This window comes from Stegodyphus dumicola, chromosome 10, assembly GCF_044657685.1.
Source record: "Stegodyphus dumicola isolate Sdum_Otavi_A_Nest chromosome 10, ASM4465768v1".
Taxonomy (NCBI): Eukaryota; Metazoa; Arthropoda; class Arachnida; order Araneae; family Eresidae; genus Stegodyphus; species Stegodyphus dumicola.
In genome coordinates, this window is record NC_140777.1 from 142,443,867 (window position 1) to 142,456,253 (window position 12,387).

The following is a 12,387-nucleotide window of genomic DNA, read 5'->3' on the forward strand; positions in this document are numbered from 1 at the left end:
GTAATCCACGACGAAGTATGAATTTACCTAAATAACTACAACAAAAAATAGGCCTGCGTAATTATCAAAAAGGAAGAGAAAAAAGACATGGTAAACCGGGTTTTGCCATTGCAAAGAAAGTTTCGGTAAGGGGTTTATGATCGGTGCAGGATTGTCTTACAATGGGGAATTAAAAATAAGAATGGGAAAATATATTAAAATCAACGCATTGTACTATCAAGATAAAGTTTAACGTCCGATATTTACAGAATAAATTCCATTTCTTTATCTCAGTGATTTTTCAGAGCGTGACACTTCATCGAAAGAAACTAACAAATTATACTTCGAAATGTACCTCTGCATTTCTTGAAAAATTGAAAAGTGATGTAGGCATGTTAAAGTGAAAGACAGAAATTGGAGAATGTCGACTTTCACTAGAGAATGTCAACATTCACCAAATACGTCGGTGAGAAATCGAATATTGCATTACATTCTTGTGCATTCGGACCCTCACCGGTGTATAACGACAATCACAGATATGCTCTAGTGTAGGTCGAAAAGAAAGGAATCGACAAAGAGGTGACTGGATGTTTCCCGTCAAATCCTTTGTTCTGGTGGGTGTCAGTCAGCTTTGTCAGTCTTATGCAAGGTTTGATGGTGCAAGCAACTTTTTCTTAATTTTTTTCCCCTATACTCTAATTACACGCTGTCATTGTAAAAGGAAGTGTTCCACAAATAAATGCAGTTGTAAAAGCAAGGGCCTCTTGTGCAAGTCAAAGTGTCATAATAGTTTAAGTTGTTGCAATAAATAAGATTTAAATCACATAATTTAGTAAGTTTTTATTACTATTATTTTATTTTCTCATTTAGAACGTACTGCATAATTAAGTAACTTTTTAACTTCTATTATTTTCCTTTCTCATTTTGAATGTATTTGGGAAATCTATACATATACCGTTTCTAACAAAATGCTTTAGTAACACGGCCATGGATATTACAGAATTCATCATTTTATATACATGTAATTAATATTAGGTGTAGCTGTTGTTTGGGAAAATTCGAAGCCTGCGAAGTGATTTATCACACTGTTTAAAAATGTATACTGCAGAAAAAAAGGGGAGGACAGTTCTGTATCTCCCGTTATACGGGGCCAATTGATGGAATTCAAGTTGCGTTTCTCATGTCTTCAAAGCACGACTTACGATATATATTAGATTCATATATAGCATTGTTCTAAGATAGGTATTTTGACACAAAATCGGACATTTTATGAAATGATATGACATTTTTTCTCCATACGACTCAAATTATGCCAAACTCCCAAGTTTTGTTAAAATCGGACAAGTAGTTTTTCAAAAATCGGCACTCAAAATTTTAACCCCTCAATGTTAATTTACTTTGATATATTATATTTATTAATATCACTTTTTTATTAAACTTAGTTGAGTATTGCTGTCACATTTCGAAATTTGGGTTCATTCCAAATAAAATAAGCCAATTTTTTATGATTTATTTTTTAAATTTGTATCTTTAAATAATATTTATTTATAAATTTATAAATTTTTCGAAAAACATTTTGAATTATAACCTATAAAAGATTTAATATCATCTTAAAGAAACTCTATTTTTACGCATACCTGCAAAAAATTAGAGTTTTTTAAACAAAATTTCCTAAGATATACGTTAATTTACATATCGGCGCGTTTTGAAATTTGGCGTACTTATTATAAGCGATAATAACGAAAATGTTGTTGACACACTTTGTTAAAATTATTTGAAAGAATGAACGATGAAACTTTTTTCCGCTCATGCACCAATGAAAAAAAAGGAAGTACGTGGGTTGTGATAAATTCAGAACTTTGCCAAGTGAATTATTCTTGCCGCAAATAAAAAAAAAAATCACCCAAGATAAAGTTTTGAATTTCTCCGTAAATGTAACACCAAAATTTAATATTTAGGCATAATTTCAGTCGCAGAATCGAGATATGGAAAACAATTGGCATGTCATTTCAGAAAAAGTCCGATTTTGTGTCAAAATACCTGTAATATAACGATGCTATATATAAATCTAATTTATATCTTAATCAAGCTTTTGAGGCACGAAAAACGCAATTGAATTTCGTCATTCGGCGCAGTAGAACGAGTTATATAGAACTGTCACATTTTTTTTTCTTTTGTGCGATGTACAAGAGAGAAAATTAACATATATAATCTAAAATTTCTGTTAAAAGTGACTGATTATCATAAGCAATTTTAGAATGACAGTAAAGAGTAATTCATCTGTTTCGAGTCGTTAAACTATCAATATGCAATAGAGAGATGAATTTTATCAGGTTTAAACTTACGTTTCATTGAATCAAATGGACAAGAGGTTGGATCAAGAGAGTTTAACAGCAAAATTATGTCTATGATAAAATAATAAAATTTAAAATTAAATAAAAAAAAGTGCTTTTTCCCACACCTGATGAACTTCTTGCCAACCATGAGGATCGGATGTGCCGATCATGGCGTGATCATGAAGAAGCATTTCTGTGAGTTGAGGATTGCTATTGTAAATGACAGAGTAGTAGAGTGTCGTCAATCCTCTCATGTCTTTATAATTAGGAGAGGAACCAAGGTCAAGCAGCGTCTAGAAAATATGAAAATACAAAAATAACAGTAAATAAGTAAATATATGGCAATTAATTTATAACGCACTTAATTTCGTATCTTAGCATAAAGATGTATCGAAAACCGACACATATAGCCTTTCAAAAGAATTTAATAAATATCTAAACTAAAAATATATTTTTAAAAGCAAGAAGAACATAATCTGAATAGAGTTTGTTTATAAGACCAGTTTATGGACGTAGAGCCGGTCATAAAACGGTCACTACCCTTTTGAGTATGGTATTTAAGTTGTCTTGCTCAATATGATGGTCAGATTTGGATGATTTCGATTCCTACCTGATTCTAAAGAACGAGCAAATGAAAAATAATTACACAAAACGAAGTGCTAGCTCTTTTACAGTTCGCGAAGAGCTATTTTTGGAAAACTGCCATGACTGTTTGATTCCTCCAATGTACACACTAACATTTCATCTTTATTATTTTATGTGTGTATGAGCGCGTATATATATGTACGTATGTATTAAAGATGTGATATTCGTTCACAAACTGAAAAAAAAAAAAAAAAAAAAAAAAAAAAGCTTCATTTAGCTCTTTTAGAGGTTACCAGCAAAACCTTTTGTTGAAAACGTGCAAGGAAATTCCGATTCCCATGTTAAAAGCGAGTTTCATTTTTATCATTTCCTAACTTTTTTATTTTTTTATTTCAGCATTTTATGGTTAGTCCTCTGTAGAAAGGAGGTTTAGGAAGCATTAAAACTACACTTGAAAGAAATCAGTGTAGAGAGTTAGCGTCTGATTGAAATTGATTCGTCCGATCCCACTGTTTGCTCGAGTCTTTTCGATCTTTGCTGCCATTCTTGCTAAAGGTTCTCGATCCCACTGCTCGTTCGATTCTTTCCTCTCTCCTCTCCATCCTCCCGAACCGTTCTTGATTTCGTTTTCGTTCCTGATCTTATTCACCAAGGCTGTTGATGTTAATGAGCAGTAAGTTATAAAAAAGAGCCCGTTCAGTACACTGGGCGAATGGTTCTGATTTGAGCTCATAAAAAGGCAGGTACAAATACAAGTATGCGGAACACCAGTAATGTACTATGGGTCAACTGCTAATACCTTCCCATACTAAAAGACTGAATTCCGCCCAGGAGATGTGCATCTGAAGCTTTTCAAAGGATCTAGAGTTTAACTATTATGGTACAACGTGCTATACCACTGTATACATCTGGATATTAAAAAATTATTTAGGACATACTGAACTTACAATGCAATATCAATACAATTTGAAATTAAAAAATTAAAGTGGGAATATTTGTTTTGATGTAATAAAAATCACAGATAAATATAATAAGTAACAGATAACCATAATGAGATAAATATCATAAGTACTAGAGACGCAATGTTACAGCGAAGAATTTTTGCCCATCTCTAAAGCGATGTCGTCTGCCATAATTATTTTAGCCTTCTGGATGACAAAGCGTCACGCCAGAGCTAGCTGCCCTGTGCAATATTGCTGTTGAAAATTTATAGAAAAAAGAGCAGATTGCTCTACAATCTTTCTTCTTACAATTTAAATTTCATCAAAAATCTGGAACACATCTTGGGTGAAATTTCTATTCACCAATAACTAGTCAACAGTTGAAAATGACGTCAGTAAAGAAATGGATATTGACCGTAGAAACGTATTGATGACTTTATCCGATGTATGCAGACGAGATGCGAAACATACTCGTATATCTAAATAAGCTCACCTTGTACTGACCTCTTAATGTTTTCTTAATTTAATTTTGCACATTGATTTATCTGCATAATTTCATTCGGTTACTTAGCTCATGAATTATTTTATGTTTTTCCTGTCTCTTCTATTTTACATCGATATTCACTATCATGCAAATTAAATTAAACGCAACTAATTAATGGTAGGTTTTTTAAAGTTTTGAGGTGTGCTGCTGTAAAAATGTGCTGAGGATGTAAGATGAATATAATTGTCCTACTCTTTATTGATATAAAAATGTTCGAAAGGATCTTGGATATGAAGAAAGGTTTCTTGTGAGAAAATGTACAAGAATAAGACAAGAATACGTAAAGACGAAAAAGAGAAATGCAAAGCAGCTGTAATTAAACAAACCTTATTCAAAGCTCTCAAAAGTCTTTGGAGACCTTAATAGGAGTCCAAATGCTCACAATGCTCAAAATTATGAATATGCTGAAGAATATATTAGTACAAAAACGAGCTTTGAGTCAATAATTATTATAATGATTAGTTCAGTTTTTTTAAAACTAATTTAAGAAAGCAGTTTTCAATTTACTAGTCTGAGAAGAAATATACAAAACATCAAAGTGTTTTTACAATATGATCTTACATACAAATGAGTTATTTTACCCTTAAGGCTTCTAAATTGTTCTTTTCCACCGCCTTGTGCAATACAGTGCAACCATCTTTGGTACGGAAGTCCAGATGAGCTCCACCGTTCACCAAAGCCATGATGACCTTCGCCGGATGTTTCAAAGATGTAGCCAGTGTGAGGGGAGATTCTGCCAAAGAAAGAGATAAAAAATACAGTGAATAAGTAATAAAAATATACAGTAACATTTGAGCGAGAGTTTCATGTAACAATGAGAGATTTTTAGAAGAGGGATGTTTTGAAGAATTTAAAATTTTGAACCTTGGTATTTGTCTTCTTAACAAGTTGTAGAAACATTAGGTATTTTTGGAAGCAGGCAAGATAAAAAATAAGAAATTGCCTTCGCCGGGAATCGAACCACGGACCTCTGGAATACCGATCCAGCGTGCAGCACCACTACACCATGAGGGCACGCTATAAAGGCAGGAGAAATGCCTTATATACTCTCCTTTTTAAAGGGCGACTGGGGGTTTTAGGGGACCTAATCGCCAAATCCTGGGTGAGGAGAAACCTCATCCGACACCCTTTTAGTTCGGGTGCCATTGGAAGCAGGCAGGATGAAAAATATGCAACCACCTTCGCTGGGAACCGAACCACGCACCTCTGGAATACCGGTCCAGCATGCAGAACCACTACACCACGAAGGCGCGCTAGAAAGGCGGCAGAAATACTTTATAAAGTTTTAGATTTTATGCATTATTACATAAATCACGTTTATTAACTTAAATCCTGGATTAAGAGGAGAATTAACCATAGAAATACGCTTTGCTTATAAGTTCATTATAGAAAGCATGTCGACTTAATTCTCCTTCATGAAATGATAAATTCTGCGTGAAAGGGCTTTTCGCAAAGTGATACATCTCCTTCTCACGATAAATTAAGAACCATAGTTCATTTGATTTATTAATAATGCGTAATTAAAAATTTTAATTTTCTCTTCATTGTTAGAAAAGGGTTGGGAAAATTCTAGGAAATGGCCTATCTAACATGTCAGTTATAATAAGTTACAACTCGAGTTAAGTTATAATGTCTGGTAAGCTTGGCTAATATAAAATGTACTCGACGTTGAAAACTGTTTGGTGAATTATCACCAAGTCCTTTAAAAGTACTACAAAATCAGGAGAAAGGTGTAATGAACCCTCTATTAACTCAAACCAAGTTTCATAGATGGCATCAACTCGTTCTTACCAAAGGCAAAACTTTTGGTTTAAATTAACAGGTAACAGATGATTTAAAAATTAATGAAGTTAGGTACAGCCTAACGGTTTCACATGTTAACTATCGTATAAACTGGCTGTAACTTGAAAGTCGGAGTAGACAAGCCTGATGGCAAGGATTATTCAACGCCGCATTAATCTAATCGCTAGAGAATCAAAGATATCAACATAGCCTTCAGACAGTCAGAACACGTTCTGATTTCACCTTCCAAAACCTTCCCTTAAATACTAAATTCTTTCTATTTCATTTGAACACACGGGTGTTTTGTCAGTTTGTAAAGTGTGAGTTGAAAGCAAAAGCGATATAAAAGCTGCTTAAACACAAAATAACTGTTAACCAAATTAAATAAATCCTCCCAGAGCGATTAAAGCAACTATGCAAAAGTTTTGAAGTTATTATTATAAAGTATTCCAATAAGTATTTGAATGCCCATCAACACATGTAATGGACGGATTATGAATGCCTTTTAGCAAGGAAGATACATTTAGTATGTTTGTAATTAAATGCGCTTTTCTATTCCAGTTTGAATTATAAAAGTTATTAGGCATTTAAATAATATTTCAACAAGCAATTCCTTAATAACTTAATAAACATTTTGTCAGTGAAATACGTTAAAAGCAGTACTTTATTTTTGCAAAGAGCTATTCATTACTTAAAGATGCATCTTGCAAATTCCGATGCCATTGACGTGATTTAGTACTTTTTATCTGGCGCTATTATTTAAGGTAAATGCAATATCTTTAGCCTAATTCTTTAGCAATAGCGCATAGATTGAGTTACTTTCTATGGACTTAACCTCATTATATATATCGGGAAGTGCAATATCGATCTTCTTTCTCTTCACTAAAAGAAAAGCATCGTATTCATAGGATACTGCCTATTAACGCGAGATAGTCTTGTCATCGTCACGGTTTATATGTCGGTGTCAGAAGGTACGTTCCCACGAATTTCTTTCCACCCACATAGTTGCTCTGTGACACGTCTCAGATACCTCACGAGAGTGGTTTTTTTTTTTTCGTGATTGGCGCATCGAAAGAAAACTTGTTAACTCTGCGTAGTTGGAGAACTCCATCTATGTCAGCTGATCTGAAGGAAACAAGCACTAGCAAGGAAATACCATCTTATGTGAAGGTATTTTTCTTTATGTTTCCATTAATGTTTCTTGTTTAGTTTTCTTATTTTAATTAAAGTCAAGAGACACAGAAGTACATGAAGAATTTGTAACGTTAAAGGAATTTTCGGCGTACCTTCCATGCAAAGGGCATTAAAGATAAAGTATCTTTATAACTTATTACTAAAGCGAATCGAAAAGACATTTTGGTGCATAATTTTGTATATTAAACATCGAAGGTACTGACTTCCTTCTTATGACACTGCTTAAAAGCGAATGAAAATTTTACAGTTTCGATTTCAGTCACTCTTAAATGATTTTAAAATTACCGTCGTTAGAAACCTTTAGAGTCTAATATTTTCATATTCATGTTTCTCTTCGTTTTAATGTGAGAAAGCACTCGAGTTTTGAAGACTTTCTGAAATAAACGGGTTTTTGATGAAAGAAAAAAAAAACCAACAAACTTTCTGCATACACTTCACTGAATAGCCTAAAATCAATCCCCCAAGACTGCTCCCATTTTGCAGCTTTAACCACTCAGATACTGTCATAGACTGACCAGCAAAGAATATTAGTGAGCTGTAACAGTTTAGTGATGACATTAACTTTAGATCAATGTACGCAAATGCCATTCAACAGCGTCTGCCGTCAGCGATCTGCAGTAAAAGTCATTACTGAGCTGTTAAACACATTTATCAAAATAAGCTGAAGAATTATCAACAATAATGAAACAGCTTTCAACTTCCTTTGGTGTCCATCCATTTTCTGAACATTCAGATACATCCGATTCCAGTCTGCTTTCTAATATCATATTATTTCCCAATAACAATAAACGTACAATAGTTTACTACAATGGCTGTATTATTAAAAAAATGCAAACACGATACAGCTTGCATAAATGTTGCCCCTAATGCTGATTTTTGGGTACGGGCATTCAGCAACATATCGTCTCACACAGAGCCTCATTATCTTCATACCATAGCCTTTGCAAGTGAAGCTGTGTTCATTGTCATCGGTAAGAGCAGAGAAGAGTTTAAAGGGAACATTCACTAATACAAGATGGTTGTTTTTAAAGATTTATGCTTCAATAAAATTCAGAAATTTTTGAAAACAAATCAAGACCTTTCATATTTACTAAATCATCTCATAAATTCTGAGATTTATTTAAAAAAAAATTTCTCAGATTAATCATAGATCGAAAATTTATACAGATAAAAAACACTCTGTATTTTAATGTTTGCCCCAGTAAAATACGAACAAGTTTCCATGAAATCTACAACTTCCTTATAGTTAAAAATTAATAATTCCTTATATTTAAAAATTCTTTTTTTTTTCCTACAGCAATTTAAAAACGCAGCAAATTATGGGAGCGGCAATGTTGGCTGAGCCAGTGACTATAAAAAGAAGAAATGTTAATTATGAACAATTTAACAGCTTTCTATTTTAAACATCATAAAATCTCTCTTGCTGGAATTATGCTATTTCATATTTAATCAGAATATAAAGCTTTTAAATCTAAAATTTCACAGTACACGATACCAACTTCTTTCTGAGAAATCTAGATAAAAGTGATCCCTCTAGGACGGAAAGTATATACGCTCCTATCTACTACTGGTTTGTAGAAATCAGTCTTCTACCTGAATCTATTCGTTATTAGGTGCCCCATTCCTTCATATTCGCTACAAGATAAACTTAATGATTTTAGACTGTTTTATTTGCGCAGAGAAAACGGCAACCCAAACCATTTACGTTTCAATTGCAGTTGGAATGACTTTCATTACAACACACTCAAATACAATATATATAGAGAGAGAGCAAAAGTAGTATGTTATAAAAGCTAAACAGTTTCATTACAAGATCGTCAACCTTTTGCAGCTTCTCGATTTAATATATATGCTTTGACAATAAAATTTGGACGGTATGTTTACAAACAAAAATTTCTTTACTAAATCAGAATAAATAATATGTTCCTCCAAAGTAGTATCCGTTGTTACAATGCCTTTTTGGTGATCACTGTACAGTTCCTTAAAACTACGGGCAAGTGACAGGTGAAGCAGGGTGGCACCTGGTGTCTATAAGAGGTAAGCAGGTGTATACCCTTCCACCTCCATTATCCAGCGTTTATTGAAGAACTTAAGAATTTAGTTAAAATACATGGGCATACAAGGGCTAGGTGGCGGTACATAGGATACAGTTTTGAAGACACAGGATGGAAGGGGTATATTGCAATGCCAGAATGTACATAAAACAGAGAACATGCAAAATTCTCTTTCAATATAACATATACAGTCCTCGTCATACGAAAATCTTTCTGTCTTAGGGCTCGCTTCAGATGGAGTAACAGAAAGAAGTCTGTTGAACCAAGTTTCACTCCAATAAGATGAAGTTCTGATTGTTAAAATGTCTGTAATGCTTTAGTTAACCTTGACAACATATAAGTAAAATTATAAGTCAGTTACTTATCATCCACAAACATTTTGAGACTGGCAAAAGGAAAAGCTATTTGCGATAAGTTATAATTTATTCCCTTTAACAGTGTATATAAATTGATGATTAGAATTATGATTCTAAAATCATAACATTGGTACGAGAATCTGAAAATTGAGACTAGCAGCAACCCATGTGCGTCCAGCATAGATAATTTTTTAACTTGCGTTTGATCTGTATGATTACACTTATAAACAGATTCTTATAAACAGATTGGATAAATTTACTGAAAATTTCTGGTAGATTAGCAACTGTTTGAATGACTTGTAAACGAGCAGCATAGTCTAGAACTACAGAAAATTTTAGAAAAATATTAAATTTTATCCATACCTAAAATATGTGCCGATTATCATTTATTTTTTTATGGTTCAATGTAAAAAATTTACATAAATATTAACAAAGTTTTCATTTGTGACTAACGTCAGTAATTTTAGATGCCAAGTAGATACGCCTTTTGAAAGCTGTAAGTTGGGTCTCGATTCTCATCAAACTAGTTAATTGTTTTGATTTTGTCCTTAGAAGTACAAACCATTGTTTGCTTCCAAAGACCTAGAAAAGAATAAAATTAAAAGATTCGAGGAATTACGAGAGTTTAATGGATTTAGCCACTCAGTCGTTGATAGACTTAATGGTTGATTATATTTACTATTGCTAGGAAATAAACAAAGAATAGTACATTCAAATAACAAGTAATATATATGAAAATCAGGTACTATAAAATACACACAAAATGGCCTTTTTATTACAGACCATATCAAATATTTCAAAACTGATGAAGAGCTGAATGTCTCTTACGTAATCCTGCAATCTATAAACACATCTGGCATATTCTGTAGTATAGCATTGGCGGTAACAGGTTTTAAATCGCGAAATGAGTAAAATGAAGTAGGCTTTCTTTTTCCGATTAATTACGTGATGTCTCATCTTTTAATAAAAATATATGAAATTTAAATGTTTATATGACCGTCTGCAAAAAAATTCTAACTAGTTATTATTCTTCATCGTAATAGTTACTGTTCTATTAATTAGTTATTCTATTCGTAATCATACAAAAGATTTTTTTCGGGAGGTATATAAAATAGGAAAAAACTGTTTCAATCTGGAGAGATGAACGTTGATTGCTTAGATTAGAGATATGTTTTCGCTAATGGAAAAGATAATTATCTTTACCCCGTCCATAATAGTATAATTTTTAAATATATCAGTCAATAATACTTATCTTTACCAGTTTGGTCTCCAAGCTTTTAGCTAGTGCCTGTATCATGGAATTTTGATCTTCATTTAATTAATGCAATTAAATTGAAATACTGAATGTCTTTACTAAATTATTTAGTCAAAGAAAAAGAATTTTCTTATAATCATATGTTTTCTATGAGGTCACTTTAAAAAATTACGTTTCTTATTTTTTTTTTTTTTTTTTTTTTTTTATAATTATATAAAACTGTCAGTGTTGAAAGAATTTTCTCATTCCATTCGTTCCTTAATTTATAGCCACGAATATACAACTAACCGTTCAAGAAATATTCAGTCGTGTGATGATCTTTCTTCAAACATCTTGGAACATACATCATCTATAAATCTGGCAATGTTATACAACTTACGCTGCTAAATAAAATCTGATTCTCTGCTTTCATCTGAAGCCGCAAACAGGATAAATTTAATGATGAAGCCAAACATCTAGTGTCTCCTTTTTCATTTTCTTTTTTGCTCTCAAAAGTGAAAAGAACTTCCACTTCCGCACGTGATACCACAAAAGATTGATCCTAATTACTTTTTTCGTAGACTCTAGCTCTTGAAAACCGAAGGAGAAAGGAAAAAGAGAATTTACGTCAGCTAAGAGAGAGTAAACATTTCATGCTTTTGAGATTAATTCTGAGCTAAGAATTTAGGTTTATAAAAGGGCTGGCAGTGCTTTTGTATGTTCTTTGAAAATAAATCGTATTTCTTGTTATGGTGTGGATGTCCTAAATCTGAATATATGGATCGAATTCGACAAGTGCCGATTGCTCGGTCTCGATCTGAGATTCAAACTCGTCCTATCTATCTTTCTAATAATAGCAGCATTTGTTTTTGTAGTTTCAGTATTTTTCCAGCATTTCAATACCTTTTCCTCAGTTTCAGTTCTGCTCTATAGATTCATTATCATTTTCATGTTTTCAGTTTAATCATTTTTCATAGTTTCTGTATATAATATATACATTCATATATATGTACGCGTGTGTGTTAAATTTTTTAGAAATTTGATTTGTCCTGGATTTCATTGACGGTCGGATTAAAAAGGAGAGGATTATTATTATTAAACATCTTCGTTTTAGGAATTTAATTAATTATATGTTATACATATTTACATATTTAATTAATTATGTATTATACAATGCGGGATCAGGAGCACGATCTTTGATGCAATAGATGACGCTATACGGCAGTGAAAATGTTCTTGCGATCTTTTAGGATTTGTAAATTGCTTTCATAAGAAACAGGATGTTGACATACTTTGACTACTTCTTCTGAAACTACGTCAAAGGATTTAGGAATTTAGCCATCCCCCCCTCCCCGCTGGAGATGATGAAGAACCTTGTATCG

At 32.7% G+C, this 12,387-nt stretch overlaps 1 protein-coding gene across 2 annotated transcripts in view; it reads right to left on the reverse strand.

The window, feature by feature from the left end:
* Positions 1 to 12,387, reverse strand: part of LOC118186859 (uncharacterized) — a 267,110-nt gene that overhangs the window by 54,887 nt on the left and 199,836 nt on the right. For both annotated transcript variants that reach the window (XM_085825624.1, XM_085825623.1), the window contains exons 7-8: positions 4,967 to 5,118; positions 2,441 to 2,608 (exon numbers count right to left, since the gene is read on the reverse strand). In XM_085825624.1, the coding sequence (XP_085681750.1) occupies positions 2,441 to 2,608; positions 4,967 to 5,118 (320 nt within the window). The remainder of the gene's footprint in view (positions 1 to 2,440; positions 2,609 to 4,966; positions 5,119 to 12,387) is intronic.